The 26,094-nt window shown below is 46.4% G+C and overlaps 1 protein-coding gene across 1 annotated transcript; it reads left to right on the top strand.

Moving 5' to 3' along the window:
- The first annotated feature begins 16,792 nt into the window (after positions 1 to 16,792).
- On the top strand, positions 16,793 to 22,203 carry LOC123180772 (ABC transporter G family member 12). The gene is made up of 8 exons (XM_044592905.1): positions 16,793 to 17,364; positions 17,503 to 17,582; positions 19,676 to 20,140; positions 20,244 to 20,369; positions 20,480 to 20,605; positions 20,705 to 21,262; positions 21,357 to 21,464; positions 21,564 to 22,203. The coding sequence occupies exons 1-8, from the start codon at positions 17,127 to 17,129 to the stop codon at positions 21,930 to 21,932; spliced, it is 2,070 nt and encodes a 689-aa protein (XP_044448840.1). The 5' UTR covers positions 16,793 to 17,126; the 3' UTR covers positions 21,933 to 22,203.
- The last annotated feature ends 3,891 nt before the right edge of the window (positions 22,204 to 26,094 follow it).

Consider the following 26,094-nt stretch of genomic DNA (forward strand, 5'->3'; position numbering starts at 1 on the left):
ACCTTGTTTAAAACCTAGAATGGTATGACAATTTTCCCTTGTACAAGGCAGCTGCTGCCAATCATAGGATATACGGTGAGGTTCAACCCAGACCCATTTCCTGCAGGAGAGACCATAAATTGTTGACCACCATGAGATATCGATAGTTGTTTAGTATTGGCGCCAGATCCGTCAGCTAAGAAGACCTAGTCTCGGAATAACCTTACCAAGATGAAAGGACAGAAGAATTGAGGAAAAGGTTATGCCACTACCGGAAGATCCCAGAGAAGGAATTTTCCCGAGAATCTGAGAAGGCCGACACTGTCAACAATAAGGAGGGAGTATATGAGTTTCAATGGAACCGTAACCATGCTTCTAATGGTGGTAGCACCCTAGACCCCCTGTGATGATCGACGGATTTTGAGAAGACCCCCAAACCTAACCTATTTCTTGCTAGCCTCTTCGAATCTCGAGGACGAGATTCATTTTAAGGGTGGTAGGTTTGTAACATCCCAAAATTCTAAATTTTGGAATGTTATATTAAATAAATAGATTTGATTGATTGTTTGAATGTGGTGTGGTTGCTTGTCTGAAATTGAGTGAAATTCGAAACTTTTTGAAAGTTAAATGAGAGGGAATAAAAGGACTTTCCCAAACTTTCATTTTGCATTTATGATCTCCGTGAATTCAAATTCTTTTCATCACAAAACCCTGGAGAGAAGATGACATGACTTCTTCCATTTAATTAAATGAAAAGGGTATTTGAAAATATTTGAATCTCATTTGGAACTATTTTCAAATTCAGAAACTTTAAGCAACTCAATGATTTTCATGAGAGAAGATAAAATGACTTCTTCAAACCATATGAAATATGAGTTGGGAGTTTCAAAGAATCAAATTTAACGTCCCTTTGAAATTATTTTCAAATTTGGAGTTATTTGAGTTTTATTCAAATTATTTTTCTCCAAAAATAAAATATATGGAAATTAGGGTAAAATTATTCCCTACATTAGAAAATTGGAGAGAAATAAATTTGAAATCATTTTGGTATTTTTTAAATGACTTTTACTGGATTTTATTAGAGCATTAGCATTGTTTGATTTATTTAAATTTGTGTGGATTTTATTTGATGTTGCAAAAATGTTCATGTTGTAGAAAATCTTTTTCTGAAAATTTTGATATATTATATGCCTATATAATATTTTACTTTATTTTCTTTTTATTTCTTTGTCAATCTGTTAAAAAAAACCTTCGGACCGACTGGGCCGAAGCCCAGCCGGCCCAGGCCTCGCCACCGCCTTCCCAGAGCCGCGGGAGACCGGCTCCCGCACAGGAGCGCCGCCGCCGGAGTCCAGCTGGACTCCGCGTCCGCCTTGCGCCCCTCCTCCAAGCCACGCCCTCTCCCCTCCGCCTTTAAAAGGCGAAACCGCCGGCCCCTCTCTCCCCTCTCCTCCTCCTCCGTCGCAACCGCCGCCCTCGCCGGAGCTTTCGCCTCCGTCGAGATCTGCCACAGCCGCCCGCTCGGTTCCGACGCCCCCGAGCGCCGCCGACCCCACCGCTGCATCCGCCTCGCCGCGCCGCCCCTCCCTGACCTCTCCGTTGCCCTCCTCGACCACCGGAGCCGCTGCTTCGTCTGTAGCCGCCGCCGCCATCTTCTCCGTCGCCGGCGACTCCAACCACCGCCCCTCCTCGTCCGTCCGATCTAGATCTAAGGATCTAGATCCATTTGTTTTTTTTTCTCTAAGCGTTTTTTTTCTATTTAGAGAGTGTTCGTTAGCTTAGGCTCTAGAGCGAACGGTTTTCGTTCGTTAGCGTTCGGTAGCGAACGTTCGTTCGGTAGAGTTTTTCTTTTTATTTTTATTTTTCTGCCAGGGACCTAGTTGTAGTTGTTTTATTTTACAATTTAGTCCCTGTTCTTCAAACGTTCACAACTTTTTGATCGTTTATCCAAACCCAACGAAACCAACGCCCACTTCTTCGTTACGATCCCCTCTATCCAATAAAACAACTTAAACATATTTTTGAAAGTTTTAAAATTTGAATTCAAATAGATTTGTATTTGAACTTTGTTTGATCGTAACTCGAGTTTTATAACTCCGTTTGAGTTGATTCTTTTTGCAAATCGAAGCTCTTGTCATAAACTCTCTGATAAGGCCAAATTCACTTAATTTTGGTACTATTAGAAATTGTTTTCTATTGAAAGAGTTATTTTCTTGGTTTTGAAGTTTTCCGAATTGTTTTCTTCGTTCTTTCCGATCTTCTGAGTGATGGCTTATGTGTGGTTACTATTGCTTGCTTACGATAGATTGAAACGGAGTGTGACGAGTAGAAGTATCAGGAATTATGAGTGTGAATCATCTTCATCAACAGTACAAGGCAAGTTCACACTTTGATCATATCCCTTTATTACCCAGTTTTTTATGCATTAGTTTCAACCCTCGAACACTGCATGGTTAGGACTTGATAACATGTGGGTATTGGGAAGTAGTTGATGAGGTAGAACCTATTACCTGTTTTATTATCAAACCCTTGGGAATTACTTCTACGTTATGCTTGTATTGCCATGCTATGCTCGTAGACGTGGTTTGGGTGAGTGAATCCATGACTGATGTGAGATTGTTAATTAATGGTTAAGTTAAGGTGGCTACTTTAATACACATCTAGGTGGAATGGTAGGGGCACCCTGGAGCACCCAGTGGTTGCCCGGGCACCTGGAGAACCTAGTGCTTGCCCAAGGGGATCCCGGAGGACCCATGTGATCACCCTATGAAATGCCACCCAGGCTCAAAGGGATCATAAGATTATTCATGCTAGAAACTTCCGTGTGCAGCCACAAGCTATTATGGGCTCTAGCATAGTTGAGTATGTCGCATGACCTCTTCCAGTGGTAGGCTAGCAGATGTAGGGGATGTAGGTTGGTACTGTCTACCCAGGGTTAGAGTTAATGCTTCTGAAAGACTGTGTCTCGGTCATCCATTTCTCAAACACCATGTAGTGCGAGAAATCCAACGGAGGAGATCGAGTCTTGTGGGGAAAAGTACGCAAACCTCTACAGAGTGTACAAACTAATCATGATTAGCCGTGTCCCCGGTTATGGACATCTTGAGTATCTGGTTCTTGAATTATCGTGTTGATCTCATCACATTACTTAAATAATTTTGTTGGGTTGTTAACTTTTAATTTGGGATTGAGTTGGAGGAACCTTCTCAACGTTCATCAACCAATTTTGTAGTTAAATAAAATATATTCTTTTGCAGTAGGGAAAAATTGGCTTTTCGCAAAAACATGTTAACCATAGAGCCTCCACCAGCCATATATGCATGTAGTGATAGTTGTTATCCATCATTATCATATGGTGTGAATTTGCCAGTACATTCAATGTACTGACCCTTTGTGGCTGCAACGTCTCATGTTGCAGGATTCTTACGACGAGTAAGTGATACGTTAGGGTTACGATTTCTACACTCAACATTGCCGTTGGTGTTGATGGGAATCCACAACCTTGTTGTTACTTCCGCTATTTGGATTGAGGTAATAGTATTTACGTTATTTATACGTGTGATTTACCTCTGTTATAAATCCTCAAGTACTGTGTGTGTCAGCATACCGATCCAGGAATGACACTTAAGCACAGAGACTTGACCGTCTGAGGTCGGGTCGCTACAGTGCCTTGCTACCCTTGCTGTCACTGGGAAAGGACACCGCAAGATTGAACCCAAAGCTAAGCACTTCTCCCATTGCAAGAAAGATCAATCTAGTAGGCCAAACCAAACTGATAATTCGAAGAGACTTGCAAAGATGTCAAATCATACATATAAGAATTCAAAGAAGAACCAAATATTGTTCATAGATAATGTTGATCATAAACCCACAATTCATCGGATCTCGACAAACACACCGCAAAAAGAATTACATCGAATAGATCTCCAAGAGAATCAAGGAGAAGTTTTTATTGAGATCCAAAAAAAGAGAAGAAGCCATCTAGCTAATAACTATGGACCCGAAGGTCTGTGGTAAACTACTCACACATCATCGGAGAGGCTATGGTGTTGATGTAGAAGCCCTCCATGATCGATTCCCCCTCAGGCGGAGCGCCGGAAAAGGCCCCAAGATGGGATCTCACGGGTACAGAAGGTTGCGGCGGTGGAAATAGGGTTCGTGGTGCTCCTGGATGTTTTCGGGGTATATGAGTATATATAGGCGAAAGAAGTAGGTCAGTGGAGCCACGAGGGGCCCACGAGGGTGGGGGCGCGCCTACCCCCCAGGCGCGCCTCCCTACCTCGTGTCCACCTTGTTGCTTCCTTGGCGTCCACTCCAAGTCTCCGGGATTGCCTTTGTTCCAAAAATAACTCTCCCGAAGGTTTCATTCCGTTTGGATTCCGTTTGATATTCCTTTTCTGCGAAACACTGAAATAGGTAAAAAAAATAGCAATTTGCACTGGGCCTTTAGTTAGTTGGTTAATCCCAAAAATAATATAAAAGTGCATAATAAAGCTCATTAAACATCCAAAACAAATAATATAATAGCATGGAACAATCAAAAATTACAGATACGTTGGAGACGTATCAACTACGCAACAAGATTGCACTCAAAAACAGATCTGACGAGAAAACGGCGAACGAAAAAGAGGGCGAATAAAACAGCAAGTTTTTGTGAAGTGGGGGACAGGAAAACGAGAGGCAAATGGTAAATAATGTAAATTGCAAGGAGATGAGATTTGTGATTAGGAACCTGGTAGATGTTGATGGTGTCTCCCCAGCAACGGCGCCAGAAATTCCTTTTGATGCGGCTTGAACTACGCTGGTATTTCCCCAAAGAGGAAGGGATGATGCATCACAGCTACGGTAGGTATTTCCCCAGTGATGAGACCAAGGTTATCGAACCAGTAGGAGAACCACACAACTACACGTAAACAACTCCTTCACACAAAGAACAAATACTTGCAACCCGACGTAAGAGAGGGGTTGTCAATCCCTCACGGGTAAAAAGATAGGTAAAATTGTAGTAGATTGGATAAATAGATCTCGTGGGAATGCGAGATAAAATAAATAAATAAAAATTGCAGCCAGGTATTTTTGTATTTTTGGATTAATAGATTTGAAAATAAAAGCAAATAAAAATAGACCGTGATGGCAAATATAATAAAGAAGAGACCTGGGGGCCGTAGATTTCACTAGTGGCTTCTCTCGAGAAAAATAGCATTGAGTGGGTAAACAAATTACTGTTGGGCAATTGATAGAACTTCAAATAATCATGACGATATCCATGCAATGATCATTATATAGGCATCACGTCCAAGATTAGTAGACTGACTCCTGCTTGCATCTACTACTATTACTCCACACATCGACCGCTATCCAGCATGCATCTAGTGTATTAAGTTCATGGAGAAATGGAGTAATGCAATAAGAACGATGACATGATGTAGACAAGATCTATTTATGTAGAAATAGACCCCATCTTGTTATCCTTAATAGCAACGATACATACGTGTTGGTTCCCCTTCTGTCACTGGGATCAAGCACCGTAAGATCGAACCCATCACAAAGCACCTCTTCCCATGGCAAGAAAAATCGATCTAGTTGGCCTAACTAAACCAAAGATTCGAAGAAGAAATACGAGGCTATAAGTAATCATGCATATAAGAGATCAAAAGACTCAAATAAATTTCATGGATAAAAACATAGATCTGATCATAAACTCAAAGTTTATCGAATCCCAACAAACACACCACAAAACGAGTTACATCAAATAGATCTCCAAGAGACCATTGTATTGAGAATCAAAAGAGAGAAAGGATGCCATCTAGCTACTAACTATAGCCCGTAGGTCTACAATGAACTACTCACGCTTCATCGGAGAGGCACCAATGAGGATGATGAACCCCTCCGTGATGGTGTCTAGATTGGATCTAGTGGTTCTGGAACTTGCGGCTGGAATTGATTTTTGTCGACTCCCCTAGGATTTATGGAATATTGGGGTATTTATAGAGCAAAGAGGCGGTGCGGGCGGCCATCGAGGTGGGCACAACCCACCTAGGCGCGCCTGGGCCCCCAGGCGCGCCCTGGTGGGTTGTGCTCCCCTCAGAGCTCCACTCAGGTACTTTCTTGGCCCAACAGGTGTCTTCTGGTCCAGAAAAAATCCACAAAAAGTTTCGCTGCATTTGGATTTCGTTTGATTGATTCCATGCGATGTAAAAAACAAGCAGAAAACAGCAACTGGCACTTGGCACTATGTCAATAGGTTAGTCCCAAAAAATGATATAAAATGATTGTGAAATGATTGCAAAATATCCAAGAATGATAATATAACAGCATGGAACAATAAAAAATTATAGATACGTTGGAGACGTATCAAGGCCTATCCCTTGGCGTGAGCAAGGAGCATCCAATCCAATTGGCACATTTCCTCTAAATCTCTTGGGAGAAGTTGCAGCTCCATATCAGGTGTGTTGACGTTTCCAGGTTCCTGAGGCACAAGGGACAGAAGTAGCCGTTGGGCCAACCTCTTCTCTACAACCTATCATTGCACCAAAGGCGGTTCTGGAGGAGGAGCCACATGAACATCTTTAGCTTGTTGGGAGCCTAGACCTTCCATATGAGACTGTTAAAATTTGAGCTGGGGTTTTGAAGGCATTATATCTTGTAAGCCGACTTAGCCGTGTATCGTCCATCGCGTGTGTCCTTCCAAGTGTCTTATCTTCTTGGCCAGGGTCCATGGCTATGTGTGCCTCGTCGATCAGCCACCACATCCTCAGGTATTGTGGTGCTATTGCGGTTGTGTCTCCATGTTGCAGGTCCATAATCCATTGCTCGTTGGTGAGGGCAGCCCCAACTGATCTGTTTTTGCGACGAGCATGACTGAACAGAGCAGGGAAAGTCACGCTCAGCGGTGCTTCGCCAATCCAGTTATCCTTCCAGAAGCTCGCCTTGTTTCCGTTGCCTATCTGGATCCTTGTGGCTTTCCCGAACAGAGCCCAGTCTTGATCGTCAGGAGGTGGTTGCATGCCGACCCAAGGTTTGTCCGGCTGCACCCAAGCTAGCCATTGCCATCTGATTCTCAGGTCCCGGTTGAATTTGTTCAGGTCCAAGATTCTGAGGCCTCCTTGAGCTAGTGGTGAGCATACATTGTCCCAGGCCACTTTACATTTGCCTCCAGAAAGTTCATCATCTTGAGCCCAGAGGAAGCGTCGTCTTGATTTGTCCACTTCTTTCAGAATTTTCTTTGGAACCTTTAGAGCTGTCATAGCAAAGGTTGGGAGAGCAAAGAGGACGCTTCTGACGATAACCCTTCTCCCCGCCAGGTTAAGCAGCTTGCCTTTCCACCCGCCAACTCGCCTTCACCCGGTCGATGAGGAATTGGAAATGCACCATTCTGAGCCTTGTTGGCATGATTGGTAGGCCCAGGTAGGTTACTGGAAAGTTGACAACTTGGCCACCAAAACCCTGTAGCACATCCGACAAATGCAGTCCTTCGCAGCGTATTGCGGCGACAGAGGATTTTCGTCGATTTAGTCTAAGTCCGGTGGCCTCTGTGAACCCATCCAGCAAATCCATCAGCTTGTCCACCTCCTGCGTTGATGAGTTTGCGAAGATGACCGCATCATCTACATACAGGCTCACCCGCAGGCTTGGTCCTCGGCCCGGCAAGGGCGCCAAAATCTGAAGGCCAGAAGTAGCAGCAAGTAGGTGATGCAGCGGGTCGATTGCAAGAATAAAGAGCAGGGGGAAAGGGGCCCCCCTGCCTTAGACCTTGCTGGTGCCAGAAGTGGTCACCGAGCTCTCCATTGAGCAACACGGAGGAGGAGGCCGACGACATCATCATCGCAATCCAATCCCTCCATCTTGTCGAGAAACCCAGTCTTTCCATCAGTTCCAGTAGGTATTCCCATGAGATTGTGTCGAATGCTTTTGCTATATCCAATTTGAACAACAGAGCCTGCTTTCTTTGCTGGTGCAGCGCCCTCGCGCAGCCCTGCACGTATTGGTAACTTTCATGTAAGCATTTGCCCTTCTGAAAAGCAGTTTGTGTGGGGGAGATCAGATCTTGGAGCCTAGCAGCCAGCCTCATAGACAGGACTTTGGTGATCAACTTTGCAATCGAGTGTATCAGGATGATAGGTATAAAGTGGTTCATCTCCGTGGCTCCGTTCTTTTTTGGCAGCAGAGCAATGAAAGCTGTATTCAGCTCAGCAAGGTGCCCCCCGCAAGGTTGTAGAATTTTTGGAAGACCGCCAAGATATCTTGCTTGATGATTTGCCAACATGATCTGAAGAATTTTTCGGTGAAACCGTCAGGCCCGGGTGCTTTCTCTGCCAGAGATGCCTTGATGGCCGCCCAGATCTCTTGCTCGCTGAAAGGAAGATCGGTGCCCTGCAGATCAATGACTGGGAGTTGTAGCTGCTCCTAGTTGAACGTACAACCCCGTTGCTGCTTCTGACTGAGGGTTCGGGCGAAGTGGTCAAGGGCTATTCTTGCTTTCTCCCGCGACTCTATTACAATGGCGTTGCCCTCTTTAATGGAGTGGATGTAGTTCTTCCTCCTGCGAGATAGGAGCCGAGCATGGAAGAATTTTGAGTTGGCGTCGCCCACTCGAAGCCAAGTTATTCTAGAAGCCTGCCTTTTGCGAGCCCTCTCGATCGCAGCCAGTCCTATCACTTTCAGCGTGAGTTACTTCCGCAGTTGGTGTTCTTCTGCTGTCAAAGATCTAGCCTCCTGAGCAATGTCCAGACAAAGAATCACCTCATTGGCGATGTGGAATTGCAGCTTTGCACCCCCAAACAATGTTTTGCTCCAAGTTTTGAGATCCGCTGCAACTCTCTCCATTTTATTTTTGACTCTGACGAAAGGGCAATCGTGATGAACTGGCCTCTCCCTAGCATGCTGCACTGTCTCCTGGAAGAGTGGGAAAATAGTCCAGAAATTCTCGAATCTGAATCTAGCCTTGGTGACAGGTCTATCTCCGTTAGCTAACAATAGAGGGCAGTGGTCTGAGAATGATGTAGATGCCGCCACGAGGACAAAATTTGGATGCATATCCTCCCAAGCTAAGTTGGAGAACACCTTATCTATGCTGCATAGAGTTGGGTCCTCCCTCTTGCTGCTCCATGTAAATCTCCTATTTTTGCATTTTATCTCTTTGACCCCTGCCAGATCAATTGCTTTGCGGAAACGGCCCATCATTCTCCTATTGATGTTGCAGTTGTTTTTGTCTCTGGCTTGGTAGATCATGTTGAAGTCTCCATTGAGCATCCATGGCTCCGTTGTAGGCAGCGCAATCGCTGCTAATTCTGAAAGAAAGTTGGCTTTCTGCAGGTCGTCCATAGGGTCGTATATTGTGGTCATCCAGAAGGACCGCCCACTACCGATTATCTTCACCTTTGCCGTGATTGAGAAACTAGCGATGATCTGATCCGTAATCTCTACTATCTGCTTATCCCAGAAGATAGTCGCGCCCCCTTGTGCCCATAGCCAGAAGCACAATGCATCCCTGCAGCAGGTTGCCCCCCACGTCGCATGCCATGGCAGATGTCCATGTCTCTATTTTCGTTTCTTGCAAGTTTAAGATAGCTATCTTGTTTGCGTGCGCCACCTCTCTAACTGACGATCGCCTAGCTACCGAATTCAGGCCCCTAACGTTCCATGACATAATCTTGTAGTTTATATCATCCATGGAGACCATGATATTCGCTTCGTCGACTATCATTACTGCTAGAAAGATTACAACACACATTACAGCTAACCGTGGGGTGTCGCCGGCCTCCAATAGACCCAAAATTCCGGCGTTGTCTAGATACTAACCATGCTTTCCGAAGACTACACATGAAGACTAAACCTAACTCGAACTGGTCTAAGACCAGCCGTCGACGAAGACTAACTAATAGACCTAACATGATCAAACTACATCTTCATCAGCCGCGCTGGCCATTCCGGCCGCGACCTCCAGAGCCTTGCAGTCCAAACCGGTGAGCTTCCTGATCGCCTTGATGTCATTGCGTGTCAGCGGCTCCTCGAAGCACTTGAGTAGAGCCGCCGTTTTTCATCTTTTTTTTGCTCATCATCATTTTTTTGCGAAAAAGCCTACAAATGGTCTAAAAGCTGCCTAGCCATAATTTTTTTGAGTTTGGAACTTTTTTTCTTCTACGGATGTCACCAAAGTTGGGGAATCTGATTTGATCATGACATGTACTAGGGCATGATCTGGAAGTCAATAATACACAAGCATATACTAGACTCGGACTAGGATTGGTGGCGAAGATGAATCTGGTGGAACTCAGACTAATGGCGGATATGTATCTAGTGAAATTCGAACTGGTGGCATATATATGTTGGAGGTGGACTCGGATTGGCGTGATGGCAGTTGATATGTGGTGGTGTATATGGACTTGGATTGGTGGCGGATATGCGATGGTGGTATATGGTAGCGACAATGAAGGTGGTGTGGCGGTGGCATGACAACCTGTGAACAGAACTCGAAACTCTAAAGGACTAGATGCTAAGACCAGCAACTCGACACAATGATGCAACTGCAAATTCAACAAAGCAAAACACTGAAGAGACTATGCAAAGGCTTGGATTGGTTTGGATATGATGATCTAACCCTAATTTTTTTGCTTTCTCGTGGACTGTAGGTATAAAGAACAGATGCAAACTAGACTACGGAAAACTAGTAAAATCTCACCGAGCAACTTGGAAATCGGATACCACTTGATAGGACCAAAGGTGTGTCGTCTTTTGATTTGATGGTAACTATCGTTTTCGGCGGAGTAGACTTTGACGATCCGACTACAATGTACGAAGACGCCGCACCTTAGCAACCGCTAAATCAACTGCAAGAGGTTATTGACCACGCCGGAGCACGGTCAACCTGACCACGAGGGTCTATTTCCTGCAGGAAAACGAATAACAAGTAAGAAACTGAGGTTGCAATCTGGGTATTACGAATTTAAGAGGTAAGCTTTATTGGTCAACGTGGGGTTCTGTGACATCTTGGTCTGGTCGTTGAACACAAACGAAGGACGCGAGTTGCAGCTATGGTGTACTTTAATCTAAACAAAAGCCAAGTCTAAAATGACGCCCTAATGGCCGTATTTATAGGGAGATAGAGGGGAATTTCGTCCTCCCTTGGCAAGGTGGGACTAAATTCTATCCTAAGTCTTTTTTCATATTAATACAGACTCTAAAAACTGCCTATTAAGTGTATTTCAAAATTACATGGGCCTGGCCACCAAAAATAAGGTGGCGCAACACCTATATTAAGCTATGGACGAAATTTATGAAAGACCATCTTGTATATTTCGTCCATGTCCTTGTACGTCATCATGGTGGCTCCAAAGTGCTAAAAATTCCATCGAAAACTCTGTTCTTGTTCCCCTTGCATGCGCCATCCTCTCCATGTTTGATCATCCTCTAATGTTCACCCTTCTTGTCCATGATGAGCGCTTCATTTGTAAGCAAAACAAATATATCCAATTTAGAAAATATTATATTCTGATGAACATTAGAATCGTTACCAAGAAACAAAAGTACCTGGTAATTTAATTGGCGTGTGCGAAATCTAGTAATTGTTCCAGTGTATGTATCAGCAGAGGTTGTGGGTGTAACTGTAGTAGTGATGATCTCATAACTCTGTTCTTACCAGAATGCCCTCCTGTTCATGATCTTCTTGAGCTCGTCCAACATGCTCGTGCCACTGGTGTCGATGCTGCCAACCGCTGCATCCAGAAAGAACAAGTTTCAGACATTCTCTGCTTGAGATACTTAGGTGTGGGCAAAAATTCAGTCCAAGTTGTTGTAATTTAGCACCCATATCGAGGACGACGTACTGCACGCCGGTCTCACCCTTGGCGATGGTCCGTTCGTCTTCACCGTCAATCCACCGGGGTGATCCTGTCGCGCAGGTTGCCGGAGTTGGCGAAGTAGATGGGCGAGTCCATGCACAGCACGAGCATGTCGGACACCATTCGCGCCGTCGTGTATTGGTCCATCCTCTGGTAGATGGTCGTGTCTGGTCCGTTGCCCATAATCGCGGTCCTTGGCCGCGCCATGAAGAGCAGCACCCGCAACACCGAGATGGGCACAGCCACCACTAACCCTATCTCAACTCTGCCGAAGATGGCGCCGAGGTAGGCTCCAGCGCAGACGTAGAAGTCCACCTTGTCGACGTGCCAAAGGAAATCACGGCGCCATGGTAGGCCCCCGCGCGAGCAACATGTCGGAGCCGTGGTAGGCCCTTCTGTGACGTTGAACAGCTCCGCTGGAGGGCAGTCGCCGCCGCCGCTGCTCCCTGCGAGCGGCACCTCCGTCGCCCCCAGGTTTTCGTCACCGTTCTCCCCGTGAGCAGCAGCTCTCGCCGATGACTCATCCTCCTCCTTGAGTCATGTCATTGGGTACAGGATATGGTTGGGGCAGTTAGAAATGAGACAGTAAGGGGATTTGGTTGATATGAGAGTACAAGAAGGGGATTTGGTTGGTATAAGAGTGCGGAGACTTTTTGGTCGAGTCAAAGAAAAATGGGTTCGTCGAACCACCCGTCGGAACGAATGAACTTAGGAGGTGGTGTGTCAACGAAGCGAGTGTCAAAGATTCGTGCAGCGCAAACGGACGGTGATTAAAGCATTCGGGCCAAACTCCTTGAGAACTGACGTCCGGGCATGATCTTTTCCTTTTCTTTTCTTTTGAAAATTGTATCGTATAAATCCAAATAAAAGAGGATAGAGTATAATTTCTCAGTAAGTCTTCTTAACCGTCTTTCTGGCGGGATAGACTATAATTGGATTTCACGGCCGCCCCGAGGTCGTTTTGGGGGCATTTTACTTGGCGTTAACACAAGGACTATGGATGTTCTGGCATCTTCGGAGGGAGAGTTTCACTTAAACTCCATATCCGAAACAAAGCTGACAACTTCACATGGTCCCTCGTCGCCGTGTATGGGGCAGCCCAGGATGAGTTCAAGGCTACTTTTCTCTGTGAATTGGTTAATCTGGCGAAAGATAATCCCTACCCCATTCTTATTGGTGGGGATTTTAATTTGCTACGATTTCCAAATGAGAAAAGCCGTGGTAGGTTTGATAATCATTGGCCTTTCCTTTTCAACGCTGTCATAGACAGTCTAGATTTGCGAGAGGTTTCCATGACTGGAAGACAGTTCACTTGGGCGAACAGTCCCCCGGAGCCGACATATGAGAAACTAGATCGCGTATTAATGGATACCGACTGGGAATCCAAATTCCCTATGGTCTCTTTTCGCGCTCTACCTCGTATAGAGACTATCTCAAACCATGCACCCATCCTCTTATCTACTGGATTGCCACGACCACAGTACAGACGCAAGTTCAAGTTTGAACTGGGTTGGTTACATCGGGATGGATTCCATGACATGGTCAAAGAGGTGTGGGATAAACCGGTTGCCGGACTTACCCCAATTCACAAATGGAACAACAAAATGCGTGCTTTACGTATGTTCCTTGGTGGTTGGGCTAGGCACACTGCGGGTATCCTCAAAAAAGAAAAGCTTTGTCTTTCATCTATTATTGATGATTTAGAAGCTTTGGCTGAGATTAGACCTCTCTCTGAGCATGAAATAGAGATCAAGAGTCAATCGAATGCCCAGTTAGCTCGCATGCTACGTGAGGAGGAACTTAAGTGGTACCAACATTCGAACTCTCAGTTTATCTTGAAAGGTGATTCGAATACGAAATATTTCCATGGAGTCGCCAATGGTAGACACCGGAAGAAACTCATTCATTCCCTACATCAAGAGGAGGGCACGATTGAAGGGCATGAGCAACTTAAGTCTTATATAACTAATTATTACAAAAATCTGTTCGGAACCCCTGAGGAAGGAAACTTCTCGATGGATGAGTCTCGAATAGATGACATCCCGCAAGTTTCTGATGCGGAAAATAGCCTTCTAACAGCTCCATTTTCCGAGGAGGAAGTTAGAAAGGTGGTTTTCCTAATGGAGCACAACAAAGCACCAAGTCCAGATGGTTTTTCCGCTGAGTTCTACCAGAACTTTTGGGATGTCATCAAACATGATCTCCTACACTTGTTTGGTTGCCTTCACGTTGGCCAACTAGAGTTGTTTCGCTTAAACTTTGGTGAAATTATTTTATTACCTAAGGTTAATGAGGCTGAAAGGATACAACAGTATCGGCCAATCTGCCTCCTTAATGTCAGTTTTAAAATCTTCACCAAGGTTGCGACAATTAGGCTACATTTGGTTGCTGAACATGTGGTTCGTCCTTCTCAAACTGCTTTCATGCAAGGCAGAAACATCCTAGATGGGGTGGTTGTCCTTCATGAAACAGTCCATGAATTGCATCGAAAAAAACTTAATGGATAGTTCTTAAAATCGACTTTGAAAAAGTTTATGACAAAGTCAAGTGGTCTTTTCTTCAACAGACTCTCAGAATGAAAGGATTTTCTGCAGAGTGGTGCGCAATGATCCATAGCTTTGTGACTGGAGGTAGTGTTGCCATTAAAGTCAATGATGACATTGGTAGCTATTTCCAAACGAAGAAAGGATTGCGACAAGGTGACCCAGCATCGCCCATGCTATTCAATATAGTGGCAGACATGCTAGCGGTCATGATTTAGCGTGCCAAGGTTGATGGCCAAATTGATGGGGTGGTGAATCATCTAGTTGATGGTGGTCTCTCCATCCTTCAATATGCTGATGATACAATTCTCTTTATGGATCATGACCTCGAGAAAGCAATCTGAAATTAATTTTATCAGCAGTCGAGCAACTCTCAGGGCTTAAGATCAATTTCCATAAAAGTGAATTGTTTTGTTTTGGAGAGGCTGAAGATGAGGCTCACTTGTATGCTGACCTGTTCGGATGCGGGTTGGGCCAGTTTCCAATCACTTATTTGGGGATACCGATACATTATCGGAGACTCACAAATGCTGAATGGAAACACGTCGAGGAGAGACTACAAAAAAGACTTAGCAGTTGGAAAGTTAAACTGCTATCTCTGGGTGGAAGGTTGGTCCTCATAAATTCAGTACTAAGTAATATGGTACTATATATGATTTCCTTCTTCCAGTTGCCGAAAGGAGTATTACATAGATTGGATTACTTCCGATCAAGATTCTTTTGGCAAGGAGATAGCGAGAGAAAGAAATATCGGCTGGCTAAATGGAGTGTGGTTTGCCGTCCCAAGGACCATGGTGGGTTGGGCATTCATGACCTAGAGGTTAAGAATAGGGCCCTTCTTGGCAAATGGTTGTTTAAGTTATTGACGAAAGATGGTGTATGGCAAACCCTCCTAAGGAGAAAATATGTGGGTTCAAAGGCGGTATCACAAGTATACTGGAAGCCTGGGGACTCCCATTTTTGGGCGGGACTAATGGCAACAAAGAAATATTTCTTCCGCTATGGTTCCTTCTCGATTAAGGATGAATCGGAAATTAGATTCTCGGAGGATAAGTGGCTAGGTAATGCTACACTCCGAGAACAATATCCAGCTCTATACAATATTGTGCGTCACAAGGGTGATACTATCGCCAAGGTTTTGGAATCATTTCCGCCAAATGTGACGTTCAGAAGGGATTTAATTGGACTTAGATTCCAATCGTGGAACATACTACTCCAGCGGTTAGCCACAGTACAGTTGTCACAAGGGTCCGATGTATTTCGTTGGAACCTACATGGGAATGGAAACTTCTCAGTGGATTCTATGTATAGAGCTTTGATCCAGTCTGACGTGCCAGTTGATAATAATAAGAAGATCTGAAAGATGAAGATACCTCTTAAGAATAAAATCTTTGCATGGTATCTTCGTCGCGGAGTCATTCTTACAAAAGATAACCTTATTAAGAGGAATTGGCATGGAAGTACACAATGTGTCTTTTTGTCCGCATGATGAGACAATAAAACATTCCTTCTTTCAATGTAAATTGGCTCGTTCTATATGGTCAGTCATCCAAATAGCTTCTGGCTTCTATCCTCCTTGTAGTGTTGCTAATATATTTGGCAACTGGCTACATGGGATTGATCACAAGTTTAGAACTCTTTCTCAGGGTGGGAGCGCTTGCCGTGATTTGGTCGCTTTGGCTATGTAGAAATGATAAGGTTTTTAATGATAGAAATAATTCTCTTATGCAGGTTATCTACAGATGTACCGGGATTCTTCGTTTATGGTCCTCTCTACAACGAGTGGAGAATCGAGACCTGTTTACGGAGGTGTGTACACGTTTGGAGGCTACGGCGAGGGATATTTTTATCCAACATGGGTGGCAGCATGATCTTAGGATGGGGCCACCTTCAGTTTAGGCGTTATACAGAATTCATTCCCTTGTATATCGCCTTCTTCTTTTATTTTAGCTTGGTGTGAGAACGTTGTTGGTTGTGTACATCTTAGTTATGCAGAGGTCGGATATAATGCTTAAACCTTTTAAGTAATAAAGCGCCCCTTCTCGGAAATAAAAGATGAAGGCTTCTAGATCCGGAGGTACAGGAGGGGAATTTCTTGTCATTCGCTCAAACTGTGATGTACTACCAAAGAGGCAAAGGCCTTGATTTGATAGAGAGAAAAACTAGAGGGTTTCGTGCAAAGAACAAGCCCTACAGCACTGCCGCTCCTTGGCTCTTTCACGTCGTTGGCTCTTTCATGGCAACCCTGTCGGATTAATAACCCAACCCGCCCCAGCTAATTCCATTGATTAACGAGGACATGAGAGAGCCAAGGAGCGGCAGTGTTGTGGTGGCGTACACCCGTCGATCCCAGGCCGACTTTAATTAGCCACAGTTACTACCACCTGCTTCGCAACCCCCACCGCCATGAATGCGTGATCTACTACTAGGCCGCTAGGGCTGCTGCTGCTCACAGCCCCATCCATGCCTCTCTCTCGTCACCTCCCCAACCGTAAATTGAAAATGAAGTGAAGTGTCGTGGAGAAAACGAGGTCCAACATCGAGAGAACGCGGCAGCATAAATTCCAGCCGAGCAATGCCTCTGTTTCTCACTCCCTCTCTCTCCTTTTCTCTCTCAGCATTAATGGTGGGGGGTTGCCTGGGTTGCTAAGCTAAGCTGCCTGCCTTGCTCGGCTGCGCTGGAGGAGAGGGGTCGCGGGCATGTGCTTGCATCCATCTCGGAGTTGAAGAGACGGAAAACCGACTAGGTGGTGGCGGAGAGGAGATGGGGGAGGGGAACGGGACGGCGTGGGCGGGGGCGCTGTCGCCGGCGGCGCGGTACGCGGAGACGGGAGGGGCGAGCTTGACATGGGAGAACCTGACGGCCGTGCTGCCTGGGTCCGGCGGCCGGCCGACCAAGAAGCTCTTGCAAGGGCTGTACGGCTACGCCGTGCCCGGCAGGATCGTCGCCATCATGGGGCCCTCCGGCTCCGGCAAGTCCACCCTCCTCGACTCCCTCTCCGGTATGCATCCCAATCTACATACTCTCCTCTGGATCCAGTTCTGGCACGTTTGTTGTTCCAGCGGGTTTACCCTCCTTTCGGATTTTTTTGTTGTTGTTGTAATAGTAGTAAAATTAATAATTTCTGCGTTCGTTGCAGGGAGGCTGGCGAGGAATGTGCTCCAGACCGGCAAGGTGTTGCTCAACGGCAAGAAGAGGCGGCTCGACTTTGGCGCGGTGGTGAGTGTGAAAATTAGTAGAAGCCTAATTATACTCTCAACAGTGAGCCATTTCCTGCAACCAAACCTATCATGGGCTTCAATTCCATTTTCTCAATCAAGACGTTGTGTCAACAAAATGAAGCTTCAGTACTATGCTTACGATTTCTTTAATTTCTTATTGTTTGTGGACGAATTTGTCTGTAATCAAGTTGAGCTTGAGTACTCCCTATGCACAAAGTGACCATAAGCACATTTATTAGCCAAGCTGAAAGGTTGGATAATCAGGGGTCAAGTTAAAGTTCAGACTGTATTGGCTAAGAGCAGGATGCATAACAGTAGTTGTAGTTACCGTTAAGCTCATACCGAGACAATCCAATCGCTGAGTTTGTTATCCGACGTCTGTGTATCCGTTGCACCGGGCATCGATCGATGCGGAGGCTGGGGGCACTCTTTCCTTTACGTAAAAACAAACACCGCCTAAAAACACATGTTCCACGGAATGGTTCCTTTTGATCCCCTTTAATTTCGATGGATCATATGGTTGGTACCAAAAGCAAGCCGTTAGTTGGTAGCTAGGACTTGGAACACATCAAGCCCGTCATGTGCCGGTTCATACTTCATAATTAGTCTTCTGGTGGTTTCCCCATCTGAATTCAGTTTTTAGAGTATACTGCTTAGGAAAGTATATTGGGCAGTTCGGGGTTGACATCTAATGATCTAACATAGATCTTATCTCAACAAGCTATCACATTCTAATGTAGAAATAATAATAATACGCATGCTTTTGAAAAGCCACTGAACAGTGCCAAAAATAGCCTAAGTCCATTTCAGCTGAGTGTCTCAAGGTACTTTGTCAAACTGTTGCCATGGAACATGTACTACGAGAATGACACTGCCATTAAAAGCCCAACCAATTCTTGTTTGATGTTAAATAGGAGGATGCATTGGATTACGAAATGCAGTTGTCAATCCCTTTCCGTATGTCATATTACAAAATGCAGTTGTCAATCCCTTTCAGTATGACATGCATGCCACACACTAATAGTATTAGTCAATGAAAATAATTAATGTGGAATAGACACTCCACTCTTGTGTAAAATTTTGACTTGTGTAAGGCTACAAGTTGGAAATGGAATGCTTCTCTTCCAGGAAAAAGGAAGTGCAAATTTCAGATTCTAGTAAAACCTTAACCATGCCAAACTCGTAAAATTTATCTAGTCATATGCTCCTCAAAATATAAAAAGTAAGTACTCCTTCTGTAAAGAAATATAAGAGCGACTAAAGTAGTGATCTAAACGCTCTTATATTTCTTTAAGGGGGAGTATGTGTTAAGCAACCAAAAACTCATGTGCCCTATGCCGAACTCCAAGATTTCAGCTCCCCTCAGGTATTTAGCTCTCACAAAACGTTGCCATGGTTCAGATTCAGCTTCCAAACAACACCACCATTTGCACATTAAGCTATTATTCAGTTTAGGCTAGTTTTTCATGCCCAAACCTCAGGCCCCACATTACTAGATGATACCTCCTTTTTGCAGCAGCACCTTGCCAGAAAGATGACCTCCTAATCTTACCAAAATTTTGAAGAGTTGTTTTGCGCATATAAGGAACATGGCCATGTATTGGTGGTAAATAGGACTAACTGCAGTTTAAGTAGTTGTTGAGTGTTTAAGACCAATCGGTGTCAGAACATAAACCAAATGATTAAAAGAACTAATCAATACTGAAATTCTGATGCTACACGGCAGTTGTGGGTAGTGGGTACTGGATAGTAGCAATTTCAAAAGCGATTATGTTTGACGTATAGTTGTGAAATTAGTTGCTCTAGTTTAACTCAGTACAATTTAATTCCTTCCTTTGCGGGGCAGTACATACAATCAATTTCACGACATAAAGAGGATCCATATGGAAGTAGTACGAATTATCACTGGATGGGGATAAGATTACACAATACTAACATAAAGGAGGATCCAGCTGAATCTGAAATACCCCTGAATATTTTACTGAAACTACGAGCTACCAAATTTGTCTTAATAACTAGTACGATACGAGGAACCAAGATATAGTGAGCTCTCAAGTGTTTGACGTCGGTGGTGTGTACCTCGGTCTACAGGCGTACGTGACACAGGAGAACGTTCTGCTGGGCACGCTGACCGTCCGGGAGACGGTCACCTACTCGGCGCAGCTGCGGCTGCCGTCGAGCATGTCAAAGGCTGAGGTGCGCCGAGTCGTGGACGACACACTGGACGAGATGGGCCTCCGGGAGTGCGCTGAGCGGCCCATCGGCACGTGGCACCTCCGGGGCATCAGCGGCGGCGAGAAGAAGCGGCTGTGCATCGCGCTGGAGATCCTCACCCGGCCGCGCCTCCTCTTCCTCGACGAGCCCACCAGTGGCCTCGACAGCGCCTCTGCCTTCTCCGTCATCGAGACGCTCCGCACACTTGCCATTGATGGCGGACGCACCATTGTCTCGTCGGTGCACCAGCCCAGCAGCGAGGTATTTGCGCTCTTCGACGATCTCTGCCTCCTCTCCAGCGGCGAGAGTGTCTACTTCGGGGATGCCAAGCTTGCACCACAGGTAGTACTACTACAGTACTATATGTATGGTCACACGAAGCGCTTGCATGTGTTTTGTATGAGAACTTGGGCTCAAAAACACGGTTGCTTTTGTTTTTTGTCAGTTCTTTGCAGAAACCGGATTCCCCTGCCCGAGCCGGAGGAACCCATCCGACCACTTCCTCCGGTGCGTCAATTCGGACTTCGACGATGTCGCCACGGCCCTGAAAGGATCCATGAAGCTCCGAGCAGTATGAGAAAATTTAGGACTGGTTTTCCTTTTTAATGCAGTATGAGCAGCATGGTGACGTTTGCTACATGTTTTCTGATTGGGGTAAATGCATTTTTGTTTGATTTGAAGGAGGCAGATCTTGATCCCCTGTTGAAGTACTCGACTACGGAGATCCGAGAGCGGCTCGTGGATAAGTACCGGATCTCAGACTACGCCATGATGGTTAGGAACACAATACACGAGATAAGCAAAATAGTAAGCCACTCCCAAATTCCAAGCATCTTTTCGAATTTCCTTCGATCCGAGTTTTTTTTTCTTCTTCTAAATTTTGATGTTGTTGCATTGGATTTGCAGGAGGGTGTGATGGAGGAGGCAGTGAAGGGCAGCCAAGCGACCTGGTGCAAGCAGCTGCGCACGCTGACCAAGCGCTCCTACATCAACATGTACCGTGACTTCGGCTACTACAGGCTGCGCATCATCATCTACGTCCTGATGGCCATCTGCCTTGGCACCATCTACTACGACGTCGGCAACGGCTACACCGCGATCCAGGCGCGTGCCTCCTGCGGCGGCTTCGTCTCGGGCTTCATGACGTTCATGTCCATCGGCGGCTTCCCCTCCTTCATCGAGGAGATGAAGGTCTTCTCCCTCGAGCGGCAGAACGGCCACTACGGCGTCGCCGCCTACATCATATCCAACTTCCTCTCCTCCATGCCGTTCCTGTTGACAATGTCCTGGGCCAGCGCCTCCATCACATACTGGATGGTCAAGTTCCGGCCAGGATTCAGCTACTTCGCCTTCTTCGCCCTCAACCTCTATGGCGGCGTCTCCGTCATCGAGAGCCTCATGATGATCATCTCCGCCCTTGTGCCCAACTTCCTCATGGGCCTCATCCTTGGCGCCGGCGTCATTGTAATTCTGCAACCAATTTTTTCTTCTTCTGTGTATTTCATCACTTGGCACGTGCATTCTGGTGTCTGACAGGATCGATGCTTGCATTTTGCAGGGGATCATGATGTTGACGTCTGGATTCTTCCGGCTCCTTCCAGAACTTCCCAAGATTTTCTGGAAATACCCAGTGTCCTACATTGTCTACGGCTCTTGGGGTTTGAAGGTACAGCTTTTGATCGGTCAGCTGCAATGGATTATGCAAGTAAAATCCTTGTACTAGCTAGCATGCATCTGAAACTGAAAGCACTGCCTTGGCATGCAGGGTGCATACAAGAACGACCTGCTCGGGCTGGAGTTCGAGCCGATGACGCCGGGAGGCGAGAAGCTGACCGGCGAGTTCATCATCACCAACATGATGGGGCTGAGCGTCAGCTACTCCAAGTGGCTAGACCTAGCCATGATCTTCATCCTCCTCCTGGCCTACCGCATCACCTTCTTCTTCGTCCTCAAGGTCAAGGAGGCCGCCGCGCCCTACCTCCGCGTCGCCTACACGCGGTTCACTGTGAAGCGCCTTGAGCGGCGGGCGTCCTTCAGGGAGTCGCTGGCCATGACGTCCTTGTCCAAGCGGCACAACGCGCCGCACCCCATGGCCATGCAGGAGGGGCTCAACTCCCCCATGCAGCAGTACTGACTGGCCAATGACGATGAGTACCAGGAGCAGCCGCCCCGGCAGTTGAGTTGATCATTACTACAGCAAGAAGATAGCCGTCCGTGACATGCGTCTGTCACGATTACTTGTGTATGCGTTTCCACTTGTTAGTTTTGCTTGCAGGCTTGCGGCTTCGCTGGAAGCTTCAAGGCTCATAAACATACGGATAGTGCATTCTTTAAAAGTTTGGTTTTACTGTAAGAAGTCGCTGCAACCAATACAGATGCGAGATAATATTACGCCTCATTGTTTTGCTCGTTTGTTTTAAGCTCGGTTACTTCATGCACATATCCAAGGGAAAAGGAACATCACAACTAGGCTATTCATGTGTAAATACTGGTGCAGCACTCACTGCACAGAATATCAAGTTTTAACTACTACTCCCTCCGTCCAAAAAAGTTTGTCTCTCAAATGGATGTATCCAGCACATACATCTATTTGAGGGACAACCTTTTTCGGACAGAGAGAGAGGGACAAGTTTTTTCAGACGGAGGGAGTACGTCCTTCCAAATTAATTGAAGTTATTTTTTAAGGGAAACAACAGGACTTTGGTGCGTATTTTTATTGATTTTCAAATAAATGATACAGAAGTCTGACGAAAAGAAAACAAAGCAACTATACATGCTAATCTAGAAGAAAGAAAATACAACAAGAGTAAAATGCACCCGTGATCATTAAACTTGTATCGAAAGCTCACTTTGGTTATTGTACTTAAGAATACGGTTAATACGGTCACTATATATGACTTTAGGTAATTATACGGTCACTGCCTCATTGTATAGCTCCGTATTTTGCTCTGTTGACTGGTCAAACATCACAACACCCTCTCTCTACCCTATGAGGGTCCCACCTGTCAGTTGACCTCCGCATCGATCTGTGGACAGCACACAGCAACAATTTTTCTTAGGCTGGTACCGCCGCATGTGTGCATGCATGCATGCTATCGAGTGCTTGCTGGACGGGGCTGCATGCTAGGATCCCTGCTCCCGACTTTCTTCACGGCTGCTCAGTTCCCTTCAGTGTTCCTTTCCCAGAACAAAAAAAGACAACAATCTTTATACTCAAAAAAAAAAGAGACCAACCCAAGAGCTAACCTTTGTTGGCATTTTTTTTATAGGAGAAACTCCGCGAGCATCACGCGTCCGAGCCATGACTCGAACTCGGGTGTGCTGTCAGCAACCTCAGCTGCCCAGCCAACGGGTCGACGCTCCGTCCTCAACAATCCTTATACTCAAGACTCAAGAATCAGCCACGGGCTCAAAAAAAAAAAGACTCAGCCACGCGGCCATTGTTATACCTCTAGTATGTACGTCTGTTACATAAATATATACATAGTACTATATCGAACGTTCGCTGTCTTCACCGATGGACGCATCATCCGAGGATGCGCCGCTCCGCTCACGCCATCGCCACCTGCACTTCGATGAGCCCGGCCACCATCGCCGCTGTTGGCGCAGCCGCGCAGGTACCGACCTCAACGGCGATATAGCCGAGTGCTTTTCGTCGATACACGCGTATGAGGCTAGCTCGAGTAATTTCTGAGCTAAATCGGTTCCGTTCAGACATAGACGGCGAGAGATACACGTACAAAGGAAGAAGCCTAGTTAGCTGCTCGATCCATTTTCCTAGGCTAGGTAGCACAGGCAGGTATATGTAACAACACGCCGCTGGCTGATCGATCTGATCGCTCGAAGCACACGCACCCGAGGCAATATGAGGACACGCGAGTCACGCCGAGTTGATGGCCACAGCCCACAGGACCGTATCAGTTATCTTTGTTTTCTTTCTATTGAGCTGATTCAAAATATTACAGGGGTACAAGCTCGGATGATTGTTCCAGTCCAAGCCGGACATGGACTCTCCAACATCTGGGGCACAAGCAGCTCAGCCCGGTGTCCTCGCTTGAACACTGACATGTTCCCATTCACCGGCATGTACGTACGTACAGCCGCATAGGTCTTAGCTCCACAACGTGGACACCATGATGAGCACGGCAAGGGTTCAAAAGTGCTGCGTGCATGCGTGTAACTGTGTAAGTGTGTTTTGTGCGTGTTAATTAAATATTCATAACGCTCCATAGATTTAACACAAACTTGTGTGGGCATAGTGGTTAGAGTACGTGGGCTTCAGCAGAGATCCCTGGTTTGATTCTCATGCGATGGCGGTGTTTTTCTTTAAAAAAAATTGACAGGTGAGTCCCACATAGGTAGAGTCGTAGAGAGAGTGTTGTGATGTTTGACCAGTCAACAGGACAAAATACAGAGCTATACGGTGAGGCAGTGACCGTATAATCACCTTAAGTCGTATATAGTGACCGTATTGACCGTATTCTAAGTACAATGACCAAAGTGAGCTTTCGACAAAAGTTCAATGACCGCGGATGCATTTTACTCATACAACAACAACAGCTGCAGGGGAGCGCCAAAGAAGAAAAGAAGCTAAACATATACAAATATAACAGAATCTAGAAGAAAGAAAATACAACAACAACAGCTGCAGAGGAGCGCCAAAGAAGAAAAGAAGCTAAACATATACAAATATAACAGTTCAAGTGAGCTATATGAAAGCTTTGACCCAATCTTGTAGCCCACTGTAGTCCTTTTTCTTTGCACTTGAGTTCTTCCTTGAACTTTCTCCTGCAAGCATAAAGGCTTGGGCTTGTTAAACATCATGTCACGTAACATGTGTACACCGAAGGAGTCCTACGTGCGTTCCAGGAGGTAGAGATAAGCTAGGTAGTTAGTTGAAATATATCTTCTGTAACCTACCCTATCTCTTTATCTCTTCTTCTTCAAGTCTCCTGTAATATCTCAACTATCGTTGTATGCGCTTCAGGGATCCTGCGCCCCTGCCTATAACATGCAACACGTCCCCTCGCACCGAGGTCAAGACGTTTCCGCTCTCGCACATGGTAATCAGAGCCATCCTACTTTCCATCTAGTTTTCTCTTGATTCCAGCCTTGCCAACGAGCATGTCTTCCTCCTCCAGCGCACCTCACCCTAGCCTCAATGGGCAGGTGATCGAGAAACTCTCCCGCACGAACTACGTGTTATGGCGCACATAGATCACGCCACAGCTGTGTGGCACCGGTGTCTTCAGCTATGTTGATGGCACCTCGCCGGAGCCGGCCAAGCTCCAAGCCACCAAGGACAAGGACGGCAAGGATACCTTTGTGCCCAACCCTCTCCACCCCATCTGGGTCCGGGAGGACCAGCAGGTGCTCGGCTACCTGCTGAGCAATCTCTCCAAGGTGGTGCTCGTCACGGTGACCACGATCACCACAGCGCAGGCGCTCCGGACGACGCTGGAGGGCATGTACTCGTCGCAGTCGCTGAGCCGCGTCAACAATATCCGTACCTCGCTCATCAACACGCAGAAGGGCACCCAGTCCGCCGCCGCCTACTTCACCACCATGCGCGGCCTCGCGGACGAGCTGGCTGCGGCCGGCAAACCCATCCAAGATGATGAACTGATCTCGTACATCCTCCACGGGCTGGATCTAGAGTACCAGCCCCTCGTCTCCGCCCTTAATGCGCGCGTCAGCCCCGCCTCCCTCGACGAGATCTTCTCCATGCTCAGCAACTTTGACCAGCGCATGGCGCAATTCCAGAACTCCAGCGACTTCAAATCCTCCGCCAACCTTGCTTCCCGTGGTCGTGGCGGCGGCTCTCGCTACTGTGGTCCTTCCTGTGGCAAGGGTAGGTCCGGTGGCGCCGGAACCAGCAGCAGTGGCGGAACCAGTGGTGGTGGCGGCCGTGGCAACAGAGGCCGTCGTGGTGGCGGCTCTAGCAGAACTCGCCCGGACGCCCCGTGCTGTCAGATCTATGGCAAACCAGGCCACACCGCCAAGGACTGCTGGTACCGTTATGATGAAGACAAGGACGACTCCCAAGATGATGACAAGATCGCTGCGGCTGCTGATGGCTCGTATGGCGTCGACACCAACTGGTACCTCGACAGCGGCGCCACCAATCATCTCACCGGAGAACTCGAGAAGGTGACTCTTCGTGAGAAGTACCACGGGAAGGATCAAATCCACACCGCCGATGGTGCAGGTATGAGCATCAGCAACATTGGTCATTCGGTTATACATACCCCTAGTCGTAAGATTCATCTTAGAAAAATATTGCATGTTCCTAGTGC

Source organism: Triticum aestivum, chromosome 1D (assembly GCF_018294505.1).
Source record: "Triticum aestivum cultivar Chinese Spring chromosome 1D, IWGSC CS RefSeq v2.1, whole genome shotgun sequence".
Taxonomy (NCBI): Eukaryota; Viridiplantae; Streptophyta; class Magnoliopsida; order Poales; family Poaceae; genus Triticum; species Triticum aestivum.